Genomic DNA, 20,154 nt, shown 5'->3' on the forward strand with positions numbered 1-20,154 from the left:
CATGTACAGCCATATTCTTTTTTAGTGTCATCATTGTGGGTGCTGTACGTAGGAAGATCACGTAAGACGCAACGTGCCTTATGGCATTGCGCGTGGCTATGCGCAATGCTATTTGGCCATCTGGGATTCTTTAAGGTGCACCTTACGCATGCTATGAGGGTGTTTCTGCATTGCACCCCCATTGGAATGCAGTCACCACGGCAGGGAACGAACCCGCAACTTCGAGCGCAGCAGCACAACACCATAGCCACAGGGATACCACAGCGGGTGCACCGATTTTAAGATGACTTAACCAATGAGCAAAAATTAGCAGATGATCACAGACTCTGCGGCGTACGTGGCATTGAGCAGAAGCTAGCCATTAACAAAGGCAGGAGGATGAAATAAGTGAAGCGATTGCTGTGAGTTTGCACTTAGCATGTTTTATCTTAACTACATGGTTGGTTACTGCTAAAACAGCCGGCAAAGCCTTTAGTGGTAAAGAGGCAGGGTTTTGCTATACCAACTGGCCTCAATATCAATCAGTTAGCATATAACACATACTTAAATATGATGAGCAATACGAGAACAAGGTGAAAGCAGGAGCCAACGTTTCTAACAAGTGGACTAGTCTGACAAGTGGAAGCATTGCTGGAGGAAGGATTTTGAGTCTTTTATTGCAATAGCAATTATATCGACGCTCTTGGCACATTTTTGACGTCGCCATCGCCGTGATGTTCCGTATAAAGTCCAAGGGCGATAACACCGTCGCCCCACATTGTATGCTGTATGTGCGAGTGAAAGCATGCGAGGGAAGCCAACGATTGCGGCTCAATCTGGCACGCGTGAACGAAGAAAGCGGGGAGCAAACGCGCCGTCTTCCATCGTGCGAAAGACCATGGGGGATGGGGTGCGACGTTTTTCACAGGCAGCAACTGCGCATTTCACGACCGGGCACAAGGGGAACTGACGATTGCGGCTCAATCTCGGGCGCGATATATGGAGGAAAGCGAGGAGGCAGCGCGGGAGGGGGTGGGGCAGCTTTGACTCCAGCAACAAGTGCGTACTTCGCACAGTCGCACGCATCGTATCTTGAAAGGGATCTGCAGATGGCTCATATCCTTGTGCGCACTGTGTTCTCGCCGCTCTTGCATTGAAGCGATATACCACACAAAGGTAATTTCGCTCGCTGCTGCTGCCGGGCTTGCTAACACAAGCGTTTTCATAGCGGGCGTCCATGCTCATTGAACGGGATGTGTTCATGTTTGCTTGTGTGCGCTGACACCATGCTTGTTAATATAGTTATTTTTGAAATGTTTCAAAGTTTACGCCGCCGATAAAACTACTGTCTTTACTCCGTGCAGCTGTCTACTGAATTGCTATTGCAATCGATGCATCGCCTTCCGGGCAAAACAGCGACTTTTTTTAGAGGCTACTCAGATCGAAAGATTCCGCTTACAAAATATGCAAGCGCTTTTGGAAATTACCCCTGTAGATGCAAACACTACCAAAGGTTAGCTTTTTATTGTGCCATAAAAAACTGGGTCCTTAAAAATCGGTGTTCAGTCCCTTGAACAGTGCATGCGCTATAAACATTGGAATACCCACCGCAGGTTACCTCTTGTATAAGCGCATGGGTCATGTAGGTGCTCAGCCACGTCATGCTCAACCACAGCCGGGCTAGAGGAGAAGACGCACTCGCCTAATTTCATGAATGCTGGTCTGAATGTGTCCATTTACTTTTAATAAAAGCTGTAAACAACTCAAATTTGGAGCTTTAACAAGTGCACACCCTAAATGGTACAAAAGAAAAAGGCACACGCAGGAAAAGCGCTATTATTATTCTGCCCTGTCTAGACCTGCACGAATGAACCAACTAACCCAGCAACACATTCTGTTATATGATCCGAACACCATTTGTGAAATGCAAAGGAATGCCTTCATTTTTTAAGCAGTATTTTGGTTTGAGTTAGTAGGTAACTCATGTCAAAGGATAACAGGTGACGCAAATTGAGGAGGACTCTGTGTTCTTGCCCTCGTCATTACGTAATTATGAGGAACACTATCTCTACATGACTGTTCACTCTACAGCACCTCCCAAAGAGTGCTGGCCAGTAGAATAAACGTTGACGAAACATGAGAGAATAAAACATTTGTGCTTGCTTTTATACGTCGCACATTGCACACATACAACACTTGCATGGTCACTGCAGAGGGCCACCAATGCAAAAGCGAGCCCACAGTGGAGGAGTAAGGATTCCAATATAGCGAGAGATAGTGGTACTTACAAGGCCGCTAACAGCATTAGTTGAAAACATTACGCTCTGATCCTTCCAACATTTCACAAGCAATCGCCCGCAGCGAGGCTGTTTGCCACTGTGTGACACTTTAACAACACACGTGACATCAGCTTTAGCCCAGATGTTCACATTCCACAATGTCATTCTTAAAAAAAAAACAATGAAACAATTCTGACATAACTAGCAGCAAGAATCAAATGTTGCACTGTCACTGACACATGCAGAAAACGCAAAGGCACTGCATTGCACGCGGATATCAAGAACTGCTTTCGACAGAGATTCCATAAACAATGCACAGGTATCAAAGCGTGACCAATATCATTATCCCCAAAGCACCAGCCCATACACACCCTATTCCAAAAAGCCACAACATTTCCACAAGGCTGCAGTGTTGTCCCATAGCAAACAGTGCTTGCATTGATCATCGTACATTGAATGTAAATGTATGTAACCGAAACTGCAAAGGTACACCTAGGTTGCATCGCTTTTCTATCAAATCTGTGCAAATGCATACCTGTGTTTACCTGGATGAGTGTTATAAATACAGCCTCTCAGAAGTTTGAAAGTGAATGTACGTACATGGTTGTGAAAGCGTGAAACCCTATTTTGATAAAAACAAATGAACATGGTTATTACACTGGTTCGAGCCCCAGTGCAGCCAAAATTCTAGGCAAAGCTATTCGGCCTGCTAATGAAATTAGAGCAGCAAAGTATGACATACTGCCCTAAAAGCATACAAAGAAAATTCAAGCTTCTGCTGCCATTTAATAGAAAGTTCAGCAGCACGATAATTTCATCAGTGAAAGCGCTTTTGGGTATGCCCATAGCTACATTGCTTTCATTTAATGCAGTACTAGTGTGGTAGCTGTAAGGGGTTCCTTTAGCTCTTGATTTGTCCATATGCCTGTTTGAAGGCCATGTCATAAGACTAGTTACTCCACACAACATTCATAGTTACTTCAGGTATCGACATGGATGTTTTCTAGATCTTTCTTCAACACATGAAACAGTGCTAAAGCACCTAATAGTAGTGAAAATGAATTCTAATGCAAAAGTGTTTGTTTTATCCCAACATTGTCATTGTAAGAGTGGGATGTACATTCATTACTGTAAGCAGTAGTATATCATCATGATAAAGGTAACCCCAAGTACAGCTCCAAAGTAATGGTAGGACCCAAAAATAACATTAATGAAAGCAAACATACAGGTATGTTGTTTAAACAGTGCAACTATTATACAGTGAACTAGAAGGGCACACTTACATACATAAACTGCTCAAAACCAGCTTGAAAAAAGAAATTGGTGAAAAGAACCTTAGAACACAACTTTGGTCCCACCATTAACAGCAGCAGCTGTTTCCTTACCTAGCTTCAAGACAAACAGTGTTCCGGCTTATTGCTATAGTAACAAAACATAAAGATAGGCCATGCCAACAGCCAAGCAACAGAACGGCCACCGCTGATAAACAGGCACTGAGGTTCCATGTCTGCAGCCTTCTGCAACTTTTTCTGGTAAGTGTCACGGTATCACCTTACCACAGCAAGGTCTTACTGATTTAAAGAAGATAAATCAGCTAGAGAAAGTCGGGCACACCAGTGAGATGTGTTAGTAAAGCAAAGTGGCAGTGACACACTGTCTTTTCTAGGGTCTGCCAAGAACGTTCAGACAATTTCATCTCACTAGCCTCTGCTGCAGGATTCTTGACAATGGGACATTACTGCATCCTTCTTAAGCCTACAATGGGACCAGTGTCCCAATATAGGAATTTAACAGGAATTCTTAAGTGACCACTACTGAAGACCAGAGTGGGCTTGCTTTGTTGCCTGGAGATCTTCCCGCAGTTACTGAAGTTGGCTGCCATGAAAAGCTCCACAAGCAACAAAAACTCTCATCTACAGATTACATTCCTACCTGATGTGCAAAGAACTTAGGGGAAAGGAATCATGGTGCATCTGTATAGTGTGCAACATCTTTTTTCTTTAATTTTCTCCATTTATATTAGCTGTATAGGCTAAGTAATCCATAGAGAAGGTAGCCGGTGATCTATTATAGCTACACAATGAGTGCCAAGGGAAAGGGAACAAATGATGAAGTCAGGTGGTGGAAGAAAAGGGTAATTGGAGATTGCTGGGAGAGACCATCATTCTGGAAAGGACATAAATTAGGCTGATGATGATTTGTAATTAGGTCCTGTCATGCTCTGTTCATTATTATGACACTGCAGCGACTGTACCTTTCTGAAAGTCCCCCGCCACATCTTTTTAACAAGGCAGCCAGCGACAGCTAAGAGCTCAAAGCACCAAAATTAGGACATGGCTTAATGGATAGCATTCCCTTTTGACTTCTTGATTATAAGTGCAAATGTGTGTCTGGGGATGAGAGTTTTTGGTGGCTGAAAAGCACTTCATAGCAGAAGTGTACCTAACTGTGCAAAATGGTGCACTGTGCAAATGAAATTCAAGGTGGGTCAAGAACTCCTGGCAAAATATGTTTACATAAAAGGAACACCAATGTAAGTTCTCATTAGTAGCTTATCGATTGGCATGGTCTGCAATAAGCACAGAACACCTACAGCACTCCTATATCATTCCTGAGGCAGCATAAATTGCACGCAGTTCAATGAAACTTGGCCAGTCTGCCAATTAAGTGAACACAAAGTGAAGATTACGCACATGGCAACCACCATTTTTCGCAAGCATTAGCCAATCACTTAGCACTTGTCTATTAGACAGCATTTGGCAAAATTGAAATCAAGCATGTTGCCAGTTTTAACAGTTATTCATCACCTTCATGTGAAAAAGTGAGGTAAACACTGCATTGAGCTTGCCAATACCTACATACTACTGGAGGACTGATATTACCTGTACAATTCAAGTGTGCTTCAGATATAAAGAGGCCCTACAATATCTTTTGTGAAAGGTGTGGAATTTGCCTGGCAGTAATCTCTATATGAATGTTTTTTTTTTCTGTTGTTTCTACATGTTTATTTATTTACTTATAAAATACTGCAGGCTTGCTGAATGTCCTAGCAGGAGTAGTAATACAGTTAAACCCCGATATAACAAAGTCAGTAAAATCGGCAGTTTGCTTCGGTATATCAAAATTTCGTTCTATTGAAATGCGAACTTTCGTGGAAATAAGTAGTCGCCGATTACACGGGAAGGGGCCGCAGAATTTTCCGAATTATCAAGCAATCGAAAAAAGCAAATTTGAATGAGAAACCAATTCATTTTGATAAATTCGGGAGTTGGCGACGAATGATAACGGTTTCATGCCACATGGGTCGACATCTCCTCGGCGGTACGCGAAGCCAGCGACGCTTCCGCGTGCACTCCGCTCCCCAGCCAATACAGCATCGCCTGCACTGCGACGATGCTGTCGGGAAAAGCGCCGGCAGAAGGGAGCGAATGCTTCTCGCTGCAACGCGACACCTAAATTCGAGGTTACGCAGTATCCAATACTAAACGCATGGCAAGACACCTTACGTGGTGCCATGCCGTCTCGGCACGGCCACTATTCGCACAAACGGCAGATTACCTCTAAAGCAGGGTGCGCGGCTGCGCATGCGCTCAGTCGCGCTTACAGCCATGCGCAGCCACGGCCGAGACGCGCACCCAACTTTACACCGCCCCTTTGCGCGCGCCTCATCCCGTTATCCGCGAGCTCGCTCCCCTCCCCTTCTTTCCCTTTGTTCGCGCGTGAACGCAGTAAGCCACCGTTTTTCTTGTCTCACCCTCGCACACTTTGACTCACACCTAAAGCACACAGTATACGAGGCGCGACAGGATCTTATCGCACTTGGGACTTTATGCGGAACATGATGCGGCTCCACTTCGACGGTCGCTCTTGTCGCGCGCCGCGCGACTTGAGGTACGCTTGCAAGCAGCGCCGCTTGTAATTCGCTCATTTGGGCACCTGCGTCGGCGGAAGTTTCCATTTACTGTCTCGGGATTCTTTTGCGACGGCAGTGAAATTTCGTTATACTGAAATCGCATCCAAACACACTTCGTTATATTGAGGTTCTAAATACATGGTTTTCTGTGGACAAGAGGTCATGAAAAGTTAAATGTTTCTTTATATCGAGTATTTTGTTATGCTGAAGTTCGTTATATCGAGTCTTAACTGTAGCTACATTCAAAAAGTGAGACAAACAATACAACATAGGCCAAAGTACAAAGTACCCCAAATACAGGAAAGCTGGGTGCCATGCACAAATGGAACACTGCCCACCATGCTCTGCCCATCATTGTGCTGAGCTTTAGTATCAGCATAACCTCAAGATCACATGACGTGGCTCTCTGTTGTCCTACCCATCTCAGAGGCTGCAGTACAATATAACCTCGGCTCAACGAAGCAGCATCACATGAAAATACCTTTGTTGTATGCAATATTTGTTGGAAGCATATACATTTTAAAAAATCGCAAATAATTTATTATATGCAATAATGCGCGTTTGCTATACCTTAGTTTGACTGCATCAGCACATTGATGTTCTTTGCAACCAGGTGGTGCCACTGCACCATCAAGGATGAGATTGCTTTTGCTTCTGCCAAGGGTGTAGCTTAGTTTTGATATCTAAGAACATTGACCCAGCAGCAATGTTTGCTGCTGTGTAGAAGAAAGCTGGCAATGGCTTCGAAAATTTGAAGGGCAGACAGCCATTTGAGTGAGGTTGTGGGCTCCCAGGTGCATGTGCGGGCATAACACATGTTTCAGGTGTTCGTGACTGCATTATCCAGGTTCAAAATGCGCTGCAGGGTTCCTTTAAGACAATTTGTGCATGTGCATGATACATCACTGTTGTGCATGTGTGTGATATATAATACCCTTTTTTTCTACTGCTATCTGCTACTGAGCTAAAGCAGACTGTAAAATTTCAATCCAATGTAAGTGCTCCATTAACTGCAAGGTGATCTAATTGTGTTGGTATGTGACATGGTAAGGATCGGAAAGCCTAAGGCCCATATACAACTGCAAGGCCAATGTGTTCTAGTATGATTGTTGCATGCCTCCTAGACTCCAAAAGATCACAGGTCGATGCACATGCGACTAATAACTGTCCCAAATTTACTTTTGGTATCAGCATACTACACTTAACTATACGTGTGGAACTTTCTATCATTGCTAGATTTGTCGTAGTAAGTAAACTGTTCAAGAATCGCTCGTCATTCTGGCTAAAGATCGACAGACAAATGAACAAAACCTTCAGATGTCAACAGCCGCACTAGCAGCACTATTTGCATTACAAATTGACAAACTAAGAGACAGCAAGGAAGAGCAGGACACAATGTTCAACCACAACGGCGTCGCCTATGCGAGATGCACAACATTTTGGGGACACAAAAGGCAAGTGGTGAACCAGTCTAAAATACTGGTGTGCTCTTTTAGGAACTTCACGTTTATTTTGTGCAGAGAGACGTGACACTGTCCCCTCATCAGGCCACATTAAAAATTTCGATTATGCACTGCAAGTTGTGAAGCGTTATCAACGGAGCCTTCTACAGCAAGTATTTTTCAAAAGGTTTAGTGGTAGCAGACATAGAAACAAATCAAGTGCAGTGAAACAATGGTGCAGTGAGGCTTCCTCTCATTGCTTTAGTCAGTGTCTGAAACTAATGTCCTTCCCCTGTGTTCTTTCAAAGTTGCGAAGCCAACGGAGCCCCACCTCCTTTTTTTTTTTTTTTTTTTTGCCCCCTCTTCCTTTCTTATTCCGTGATGCATTACTGGTGTGGTAGTTTTGTGCCACTGGTAGGAAGTTCACGGGCACCCTCACATTGTTTCTGTTGCCACTGCCTGTTTTCGAGCATGCAGTCAGGAGCCACGAAGTAATAGATGAGACTCTGCTAGCAAAAAGACTAGCTACTCTGTGAATGAGACTGCAGGGGGCTTTCATTTAAATTTTCTGCTCATCTTGCTGTTTGCCTGGGTTGTCCAGAATTTGATTTGCTGAGAGACGACGAAACCAATCCATGCTTTGCGGCAACCCACTTTTCTTGTGCCGCAACGTGCCAGACTGCAGATTTTTGCTCTTTCTTCCAGCTTAATGAACCAATCAAGTAAAAGACACTGAAAGCTTTGTTGAGCAATGAGGCCACACAGGTTTTCATTGAAGCATTCAGCTATTTTAGTGACACAGATCACAGATTACTGCAATATTTTGCAGACACAACTGCTAATGCATGATCCAAGTCTGTCTGGAGCGCCAAAATCTGGCGAGGGGGGCCTTCTGAATTCACATTTGCCTTTAATGTCCCTTTAAGATTGCTAAGTGCAAGTGCCTGATAGTTTGCTTTTTTTTTTTCTTTGAGTGCACACTACATCTCTAATCTACACTACAGCATTATTTCTTTTGTACAATCCACATCTGCCAGTAGTTTCAGCATAATGCAGCTGCAGACAACTGCATCACAACACAAATAGTGGTTGCCACCAGGGAACCTTTGTGCAGCTTCAACACGATTTAACAAAGGCACTTCATTTTAGCTCGACTCATTATTTGGCACACTCTGATATTTAACGTGTAGAGCTGCTTATGAGATCACGGGCAGATTTGCCAGCAAAATCTTCACAGGGTTCTTATACAGTCACTAATGCTAAGGATTCTACTCCAAGCGGGACACACCAAGACGAAGACAACCTCTCAGCATATAGGAGTGTAGTAAGCATAGGAAATTTGACATCTTTTACCTCAAAACAAAAAGTAAAGAAAAGATGGGCAGGTATATACTTAAATACATAACAAAAGTGACCAGAGAAAATAGATCTGACCAAACACTCCTTCCAGCAAAGGTTAACCATGTTGAAAAGAGAAGGTTAGTGTAGGCACAACAGAAAAAAACTAATTTTTGCATTGTACCGATACTACAAAGATGATTGCACATATCTTCATAGTCAACTCTGAATCTAATAAACGTCCTTTACAATGCCAATAAATATTACTCAGAATGCCACAGATAACTTTCTTGCTTTCTTTTCACAATAGCTTAAAACACTGTTGCAATGTAATATGAGTAATATAAGGTACACAATGGCATTTTCTAGACAGTAAAGGCATCCACACGTGTGCCTTTACAGAAGCTCCCACTTGAGCCTTTTTCTTTTTCACTGCATAAAATTTGTGGTACTATTAAGGCGTACAATTCTGGCTTCATCCAACACTACGCTAAGTAAGATTGCACACTTCCCTCAACTGCATCAACAATGTTCATAATATGATTGTGTGTGGTTTCTCATTTACAGTCAAATTTTGTTATAGCTAAGTCACATCCGATATGAAAATACCTTCATTATATCCAACATTGTTATAGGCACAGATGCTTATATCAGCTAAAAGAAAACAAGAAAATAATAATAATCTCGCAGTCAGCTCTATAAAAGAAAAATGCAAACGTCATCCCTCCGATGCACCAGCAAGGGGTCTCGTGATTTTGACAGCCCATCAGTGGGCTGTCAAAGCACTGTCTCTGTGTATCTGTTTCTTTATACGTCTTCGTTCAGTCGCACTTATACACTATCATGGATTCTAACCAACTAGCCCACCAACGTGTTTTAATCATCATTGGCTTTCTGTGCCAATATGTGGCATGTGTACAATGCTAAATTATGAAAGCAATTTGCACCGGCTTTAATGTGCAACCACGTGCGATCAGTGTGATCACACCTAATTGGCACTTTGGCTTCTCGGATGTGGCCCAGCCAATCCAAGCCGCTCGCAAAAACGCATGTGCATGTCAAGAAAGTGTCGTTTCAAGCTGCTCCTGCCGAGTATTGAACATCTGCTTCACTGTAAGCAATATCGCTTCAGGTTATGCATTTTCTCTTTTGCTATAGCAGTAGAATACTCACTAAAATAAAGCATGGCGAACCAAATTTTACATTTATTTCACTATGCAGTTAAACCTCGACATGCCGAAGCCAGTAACATTGCCAATTTGCTTCATTATAGTATCAAAATTTTGCTATATTGAAATTTGACATGTCCAGATAAGTAGTCACCAATGGATTTTTCTTGCGTGAAAGAGGCCAGAAAGACTGCATGAATTATTGAGCAATCGGAAAAGGCAAGCTTGAATGAGAAAAAATTTCCATTTGTTGAATTTGAATCGGCTTGACAAAGATATGGTTTTCATGCAGTGTCGACGAAATCTCCACATCAACGGTACAAAGCGAACCTAGCCACGCTTTTGCATCCACTTCGCCTCCGTGGCCGATATTGTCGTCCGCAGTGGGACCGCGCTATCATGAAGAATGGCAACAGTGGGGAGCGAAACGTTCGCTTGCCTCTCACTTTAACGCATCTCCAAAACTTGAGATTACGCAGCCTCCAGTGCTAAACCCGTGGGAAGACAGTGCACACGGCAGATTATCTCTAAAACAGGATGCACGGGCTGGGTACGCACTCAGCCGCGCTGACAGCCCTGCACAGCCACGGCCACACTAGAAAATGAGATGCGCACAACCCTGCCCCCCACTTAATGCCTTGCCCCCATGCGCGCGCTTGATCGCATTGCCATGAGCGAGCTCCCTTCTCCCTTTTCCCTTGCTCGCATGGGAATGTGGCACTCATCAAGCCACCATCGTTTTCGGCTTATCCTCGCACGATTTCACCCACACCCAAAGTATACAGGGCGTGTGGTGTGATAGGACCTCAACGCACTTGGGCTTTATAAGAAACTCAACGCTGCTCCGCTTCGGCAGTCGCTCTCCGTCGCGCGTCGCACGATTTGAGAGGTGTGTTCGCAAGCAGCTGCTTGTAAATCAGCCATTCGACGATCTGCAATCACGGAAGCTTCCATTTATTGTCTCGCTATCCCTTCGCGGCGGCAGTGACATTTCGTTATATTGAAGTTGTGTACAAACGCATTTCGTTATACTGAGGTTCTAAATACATGGTGTTCCCTGGACAAGAATTTATAGAGAGTTCAATACTTCACTACATAAAGAATTTCACTATATTGAAGTTCATCATATCGAGGTTCAACTGTATTTGTATTCGTTATAGCGGGGTTCAACTGCAAGAGCATCTTTAGCGGTTCCTGTCCTTCACTGGAAACATCAAGGCAGCCTTGAGTGGCCAGCATTTGCAGTCTTGACATTTACACCTCAACGTCGCCTCCAGCTATAATCACTCGGAGACGATTCAGTTTCAGTGATAGAGCACCGGAAATCACTGCACAGTTACACATTTCTCGATTAACTGTGCTGAGCAAAGGTATTTTTTAGGCTTGTCTAAACTTATGGCTGAAGATGGAAAAGCACATCACACAAGCTAGGCACAAAAGCCCTCCCCCACCAACAGCTGCGCTCAGTAAACTATTACGGCATGTCGCTTACACATACAGTGACTTGTATTCTTATTCTAACAATTTTAAAGCTTTTTTTCATCTCTATTCCATACTTTTAGCTGCTGCCAACCAGGAACATTAAAAAAGATGATCTTGTGCTTGCCAACTGTTCTTGGTGAAATTTTATAACAAGACCTTTTTTTTTTCTTTTGCCTGTGTCATTCAACCAAATGCACTTGCCTGGGTTTCCCAGACCCTGAGTTGCTGAGACACAGCAAGAACCACTCCACGCTTTATAGCAACTCGCTGTTCTGATAGCGGAATGCACACAAAAGGACAGTTTTCATTTTTGTTTCTTTTTCTAGATGAACTGGGCAAGTGAAAACCACACGCGTCTTATGTTGGAAAACGAAGGAGCAGTAAGAGCAGGCTCTTGCTCCAGATTTGTTAGAACAAAAATGCAAGTTCCCGTATGTGCGCAAGAGGCACAAACATTGCAGGCAGGAACCACTCATTAATGTGCAGCACGAGGCAGAACTTGCATAAACTTGCAGCACTGGTTCATAATTTTAACTCCCGAGCATTCAGTTATCACTTCATTCAAGACAAACACACAAGGCACCAGATTTACAGGACTTGAAATCAGAATGTCTAGAATGAAATGGAAGATAACAATAAAAAAATAACAATAAAGTGAAAAGAGTGAATAACATGCCTGCCAGCTTTGAGAGAGAAAATCTGCCGAGATATCAGCGTTCGCAATCCAAGGTGGGTCGACCGTCATCGAAAACTGGCCCTGACGAAACAATCTTTGGTAGGTGCCCTCCTCACCTACACCAGTTATCAATAAATTTGCCAATACATCTGTCAATACAGTTGTCGTCTGATGAACAGAATGTGTTAACAAGCTGATTAAAACAGCTAACAAACAGAAGTGACTTGTATTTCTTTTCTTCTAGTGGTCAGGCAGTTGACTGTTTTTTGTGTACTGCAAATATGCACAGATTCACTCAGCCAAGGATAAACTTGCCTCCACTAATCACTGCTTTCCAATGGCTGTTTTCAATAGGACCGCAACGACATCTTGGAAAATACTAACCGATGGCCAATCAAAATATTGGTGAATATACTCGGCATATTGCACATGATATGATATATCAAGAAAAATCCTTTGAATACTCTTCGCCGAGTATTCGCTCCACCGGTCAAAGCGCTCTGCAAAAATCATACCATAGATATTAAATATTGAATGACTCAGAAAATGGCCCCAGGTCTACACACACACGTGACACACTCACTCACTTAAGCTTATCACTCTCCAGCACAGTTAGCATACTCCACACACCAAACAAACAACACAGCCTTCTCACTAAAAGCCTAGTTTACTCTTAACACCCTGTTCCATTTCTATTAACTGCTCTCGAAAAGTGGGGGGAAAAAAAGGATGTTAACAATACTTTGACAGTATAATATGTAACACAAAAAGGGGGACATACATAAACACACATAACAAAAAAAATGTACTACATAAAGGAGGCAGCTTACTGAAAAGACACCCAACACCAGAATGATTATACGGTCACGACACACTAGAAAGTTTTATATCCCTGGTTCTTCAAGCACACTCCTCCTCCTTGAAAGGCATTCATTCTTTGGCATCAGTCACTGCGATGGAAGACCATGATGTGCGCTCCAGGCGGTTGCAGCAGTCTTCAGGTCACGAGTTCTGAAAGACGATGTTGGCCTCATGTTCATGACGATGTGAGTGTTTGAAAGGCACAGGAAAAAAAAAAAGCACGCTCTGATAAAATTCGTGTTGCAGCAACCAGGTTGAGCAATACATTAAGCCACCTGTTTGAACACCATGCCTCCTTCTTAGAAGAGCTAAGTTTTTGCCTTGGAGCAATGTTGGAAGTGGTACACCGATGGCTTTTTTTGTTTTCGCAAGCAAATAATTGCTTTTTAAATTTATGAGCGCACTAGTAATCTCGCAGTGCTAGCTGCCACCAGGGAAGAAGAGTCGTAAAGGCAACAATTACATACCTGCCAAACCATGAAGCTTAAAATTCTTTAAGGAAAAAAAAAAGAAAAAACTCGTGGACATGAAGAAGGGGGATGGATAGCACAAATATTTTTTCATTTTGTTTTTATCACACACCTTTTTAGGACTCGTACACCTTTACAATGATTTACTTTAGATGCAGCAAACAAGCAGCAGTAGCAAACTAGAAACAGCAGCGACTGAAAAGCAATACAATCAAACCTCGATATATCAAACATGTATATATTGAATTATTGCGTATATTGAACACTTTCTATATAACCTAGAAAATCGCATGCATTTTAATTTCTTATTTTGAATGGGGCAGGACGTAAAATCGATATATTGAACTCCGCCATCCCAGACCATGTGCGCTGTTGGCAGGTGGTCAGCTTTCCCGCAACACCTTTGAAGATAGCGGTGGCGCGATGGGTGTTCCCAATTACTGCGCAGTATGGCTGCAGACATAGATCGCGCCAAGGGTGCCATTTGAACATAGCGGCGTACACACGAGCCGGCTCGGCTAGTTCGACAACGTCAACGACACATTGCATTTGCCATCAGCCTCAAAGCCTCCACCGCTTTGGTGGCAGACGTAATTGGTGCCATCCATCAGGACGGCGGAAAAGCAAATCCGCTTCCCTTGCACGGCCTTCTACGTGCGCCGCTCCAGGAGGCCGTGCCCCCCCCCCCATTTCACCCAAATCCTCTCCTCTTGCCCTCCCTCGCAACCCCCTCACCTTCAATTGCCTCCGCGTGCCCAGCTTAGCCCGCTCCATGAAGGTCCATGCTTCATTATCTGCTGTTATCGGGAAGCGTACGCTGCTTTGCGTTGACCGGCATGGGCAGTTTCATAAGTTTCGTGGTCTTCAGTAGCTGTGTGCTCGTGCTCCGCAATGTTTCCCTCGTTTCACGACTCGCACCGCTCGTGCATGAAGCAGTGGTGCACAAATACCTCAAGAACAAGCCCTGCAAGGTTGCTCCGGGTACCTAAAGACAACAGGCGAGCGCACAGACTCAAGGACATCAGAAGGCGCACGTACACGAACACGGCCCTGTCCATATGTGTGCTCCATGAGGCTCCGGACATCGTTGCGCCTTGATTGTGCTACACTTGCCTCTTGCCGGTAGAGAAAGCTGACAAGTAGATGTTCCGGCTCATTGTCACCTGGTCTATGGCTTGTGTTTTTCTGTGCCAAGTCTCACACTGCAACTTCAGTAACTTGCCCAGCTTTCTTTTCTGCCCTCAGTGCTCTTTCTGTATGTCACCGTTCTACAAACGTACTAACAGCTGAAAAATTACGGTTCCTGTTTATGCACTATTTTACCGATGGGAAAACCACACGAACAACCTTTGTGTGTAGGCAGATATGCTTCTTTTTTTTTTCTGGAAAGCATGAGCATTGAAAGTGTCCAACATGCAGACTTTTGCAGTTCGTGTTTATTACACAAAGGAGTGCCCAGTAGGTATGACTTAGTGCGTTCGGTGACATAATTTTACTGCTAAGCATTGCGTCCGTGGTGAAAGAAAAGTCGTGTTGGCTTATTTCACCTGGTCTTTGGTTGAGGAATATGGCTTTCTGCGAATGTTTTGTATGTGCTGCTGCAAAAGCTGACCACCTTCTGCTCCCCTTGCGACTGTTATTCAAGTTGTGGCCAAGTGCAAACTAATGTGATAATGTGTATTTCTGTTTTTAGTACAATGGTATTTTTGTTTTGCCATGTCTTTTTCATTTTCTTCAGTAGTAATGAACACGTCACGCATTTCATATACTTTTGTGCAGGCATATAGTAAGTTCTTGTTCTTTTTATTGGTGTGGCTGTCAATAAAACAATCTTAGCATTTTATTCTGTTGTTTAGGTATTTTGCATGTCATTGTTTTTGCAATTACCAGTGAATTTTCCCTTTATTTAGTTGTCATCACTAAGTCATACAAGTCCAGTTTTATGCAATATCTCAGTGAGTATATCAGAAGCTCCCAGTACGTGTATCTCCTACACTTTGGTTTGAGGACCTTATATAAAAATATTTTTTTATATGTGTGTACATGAAACGGCCTTCGCATTTTCTTGAGTTTTATTTCATTTTTATTTTTTTGTTATTTCGCTATCTCTGAACTTTTGTGTTGTTTAGTAGCCATGTACATGTCATGCCTTTTTCACTTTTGTTCATTTTCCGAGCGTGTACCATACCAACTTCTACGAAAATCTTTGTTTTCGGAAACTGAAGTCAATAAAACGAGGCCAAAGATCTGTTGTCTTGGAAGTGGAATTCATCTATGTTCTGGCACATGCTGGCATACTCAAAGTATAGACAAGACTGCGTGTGTGCAAACACATAAAGAACCCATGGCGCACCACGCACTAGTTCACAAACAATTCCAATGCCTGGTGTAGCATGCACACACAATAAAAAAAAAAAACTTACGCACAGCGGAGAGGCAAAAAGAAAGCAAAAGTAAAGGTGCGTGGGGCATGTGGAAGGGTGGAAAGAGAGCAAAGCGGGTCGTCATAAGAAAAAAGAAAGAAAGAGCGCTAGGGTGAGGAGGCACCACGCGGCTGCTGTTCCTGTTGCCATGACAACGTAAACAATCGTGTGCGCCGCCATTTTGCCAAAGTACCGCCCTCCTGCTAGGGCCTAACTGAAGGGGACCTTGGCGCTAGCATCGAAAGAGCGTCTGCATTAAAACAGCCAATGGCAGCCATGCGAAGATTTACGCCTGGGTTTGCTGCCCTGACTCTTCGTCGGTGCCGCGCTTGGTGCCTGCTGCACCTCGCGAGAACTGGCAGTTGCATTGTTCACTGGGCTCACTCACAGATGTCTTGGCAGACGCCACTTAATACTTCATTATTGGCAGTGTTTCAATATGCTTCGATTGACGGATGTGGAGATCGCAGCAGAAGTAGCGGCCAAACGAAGACGCTGCCGAGGCTGATTCCGCAAGCGCTGGTGTTGCCCCGCTCCCGACTTAAACTGAGGCTGTAGCTGCTTTGGCACTTTTACACCGCTACTGCAGTGCAATATAGGGCCACCAGCCTATCACTTATGGATCGCTTGACCATGTTGAAGACTCTGTGTTTAAGCACATGGCTGCCAATAAGAAGCAGGCTACACTGCTGCAGTACTTTCAGCCAAATAAATAAATACCTTGTGAGAAGCTTCAAATGAGCATTTACTGCATCACGATTAGGGCTCCTGCCCCAGTTGTGACGCAGACTTCGTGTGACTGACGAAGTTGAATCGACCGCGCTCTCCCGGCTGACGACGTCGGTGCAGCCTAGGCCAATTGTGCGTGGCGCAACGAAATGCGCACTCCGAACAACAATCCCTGATAGCACCCTTGGTTCATTGATTGATTTGCAGAACTTTTTGACACATTTTTTAGGTGATCTATATATTGAATTCTGGCTATATCAAACTATTTCGCAATCACCGCGCTGTTAGATATATCGAGGTTCGACTGTACATTGTTCTTAGATTGCAGTCCCCTTTTCAACAACTTTGTTACTGCCAATTTCATCTGCTCCTGGAACTTGGCCGATTAAACTTTCTTCAAGTTGGTAGCTGCATATGGCATCTTTCATTGCCACTGCAGGATAGCTTAGGCACTATCACAATTTTTCCCTAGTAAGTGTTTTTCGCAATCTTGTGCCACCCTATCTTTCAACACCTTTGAAACTTCTTCACGAACAGAATCTGTTTTTCGTAAAACTTGACTCAACATTAATAACATCATACAAAGGTCCCAAATTCGTAAACTTTTTAAGAAACATTTGGGAGGGTTGGCAGGTATGCGATTATTCACTTCTTTCATGCCTGTGTTTCGGCCATAACTGACAGAGCATCCACTTGCTGCACTGTGTGTCGTTCTGTAGCATTCTCAAACTTTCGTGATGCTTGCTATGCAGATGCCCATGCTAGAGCAGGTAGCGCTAGCACAGGAAGTACGTGCAGCAAAAATTCGCTGCATATGTCACCAGTTTCCTCAGCCTCTTCACTGAACTTTCATCCCAGCAGTGCCATTTGTACATACACACCTTTCTTAGGAAGTTCCACATTCTGCCGGATCTGGCTGTGAAGAGTGTTCAAGTCCTGCTTGAGTGAGTCGAGGCACACCTGAAGGCTCCCCAGTGGCCTGCAGGCAATTGTGAATATTCGGTTTGCAAGTCAAATAGACAAGAAGCAAGTCTAAAAGACAGGTGGTTAATCTATGTGGCAAGCACAGTTGAACCCACTTATATAGAAGGTGACAGTTCTGCTAAAAAGTGCTCATATATGGCCACAGTTTCAATACAACATAGGATCAGAAAAGTGTAAATTGAAATATGATTGATGTAATAACTGATAGAGCTTTATAAGCCATCGTCTGATTTTTTTGTCTCTTTAGAGGCCGTGAAAACATCTGAAAAATCGGGCAGTCTGAAAAAAATGAATGCATGCCTTTTACTGCCTCCAAGGGCTCCAGTTGCCACAGACACATCTAAGATAGCTCTGAAATCCAACCAGTATACTTTTTAGGTATATCGCTGCTCATACTGCGACACAAGATGGTGAGTGCACGCATGTATAATGAAGAATACTGCATACTGTGTCCCATGACAGAGGCCCCTTTGTGCTTGTTGTATGCTTCACTGCCATACATTGCATATACTTGACCGTGTAACACTGCTATATTGCGGCGAAGGTTATTTTCAGAAACTGGCATTATACAGTTAAAACTCGATCTAACGAAACCCGAGTTCCCGATCCAGCGAAGAAATTTCCATTCCCAGGCAGGTACCCATAGAGTTCAATGTTGTTGTCAACCTGAATTAATGAAACTAACTTGACCAAACTCTATTTAACGAGGTTTTTCCTGCAACGAATGAGTAAAAAAAGCAGTGATTTCTTTCTAATTTTGACACAGATGGGTTTTTCTTTGAGCGTGCGCTCTAAAGCTAACACGTTAAAACATCTAGGTGCCCTAGTAGCACCCCTAGCTTTATTTTGATGAGGCTACTGCCCATGCATGGAACTGCAAACTCAACACCGCCTCGGTAGGGGCGGTGACGGTTGCTTTCATTATTTCATGGTTCATGCAACAGATGGCTGGATTAGTGGCAAATACGATGCTGTGGTAGCTAAGTTAGAATTTTAGATTTCGAAGGACCAAAAAGTTCCTTGCTCGATTTTACAAACTTCCTGATTTAACTAAGACGATGAGCAAAACGAGAACAAGGTGAAAGCAGGAGCCAACATTTAGACAAGCGGACTTGTCTTCTTCAAGGTGACATATGCTTTCCTCGCCACAGTATATATAGGTGGGGTTCTTCTAAAGGGGAGAGGGTGTAAGGCGGGTGAGTGTGGCAACGAGCGAAGGTGTGTCAGCGTGTCGAATTGAGAATAAAGGAGTGCTGTGCACAAGGCAAGTGACCCGGCCGTCTGTCAAGCACGTGTCAACACCCGCATGGTAGCCAGCGTGTTAACGGTGTCTGACACGCCGGCCGGAAGAAAAGAAAGAGAAAAAAAAAAGAAAAATAAAGCTAAGAAACCAACTAAGTGTTGTTGTCTATAGCTTGAAATTTAGCATAGCGAATAGATTCTAAAGCTCCCTTTGAAACATTTATGCCTGTTGGTTGCAATGTCTTCAACTTATGGATAAGGTACGATTCTCTGTATTTTGTTTCTCGTTCAGAACAGAAATTTGACTGTAAGATGTAGAGTTTAAGTTCATCAACATTATGACCTGGTTGGTTGAAAGACAAGACGCCTTGAAGAAGATAAATACACTTATCAAAACGTTGGCTCCTGCTTTCACCTTGTTCTCGTTTTGCTCATCGTATTGAATTTCCATCTCCCGCCTTCCCCTTGTTTCCCCTGATATAACTAAATAATTCAAGCGTGGTCATCAGTTCGTTAAATCGAGTTTCAGCTGTACAATGCTTGATGCTCCACATACCGTATTTACCCGCGTATAACCCGCCCCTGCGTATAACCCGCACCCCTAACTTTGAACTCGGCGGAAAAAAAAAAAAAAAACTCGCGTATAACCCGCACGTTTACCCGAAAAAAAAAAATGAGCGCTAGAAAGATGCAACTCACACTCAGTGATCATTTCGTTTTCAGAACATTTATTCAAACGACCGCCACCACGTCACTGGTTATCCGATTCTTAATCGACGCCGCTCTCACTACTGCCATCCGAGGCTTCATCGCCACTCTCAAAGACGTAGTCGTCCTCGGAACCATCCAGACTATTACTGATCGCACATTTTTTAAAGCTTTTGCGCACCAAATCGGCCGGTATCGCTTTCCACGCATCCACGATCCACTGGCACAGCAATGGAATATCAGGCCTTCGCACGCGTCCCGTCGGTGTGAGGGCGTACATGCCGTCGGCCATCCACTGGGCATACAGCCGCTTCACGTGTGCCTTGAACGGCTTGTTCAGGCACACGTCGAGTGGCTGTAGCATGGACGTCATGCCGCCAGGTATTATGACGAGGTCGGTGCTGGTCTCGGCGGTAACACTGAACTTAGTGTCACACATTACTTCCCCCCTCTCCTTTG

General features: G+C 43.8%; 1 protein-coding gene across 1 annotated transcript in view; it reads right to left on the reverse strand.

Moving 5' to 3' along the window:
* Positions 1-2,116: 2,116 nt before the first annotated feature.
* LOC142576466 (uncharacterized) overlaps positions 2,117-20,154 on the reverse strand; it is an 82,011-nt gene continuing 63,973 nt past the window's right edge. The window contains exons 16-17 of the mRNA XM_075686607.1: positions 17,643-17,740; positions 2,117-13,289 (exon numbers count right to left, since the gene is read on the reverse strand). Coding sequence (XP_075542722.1) covers positions 13,276-13,289; positions 17,643-17,740 — 112 coding nt within the window. The 3' untranslated portion in view covers positions 2,117-13,275. The remainder of the gene's footprint in view (positions 13,290-17,642; positions 17,741-20,154) is intronic.

The sequence above is a fragment of the Dermacentor variabilis genome, chromosome 3 (genome assembly GCF_050947875.1).
Source record: "Dermacentor variabilis isolate Ectoservices chromosome 3, ASM5094787v1, whole genome shotgun sequence".
Taxonomy (NCBI): domain Eukaryota; kingdom Metazoa; phylum Arthropoda; class Arachnida; order Ixodida; family Ixodidae; genus Dermacentor; species Dermacentor variabilis.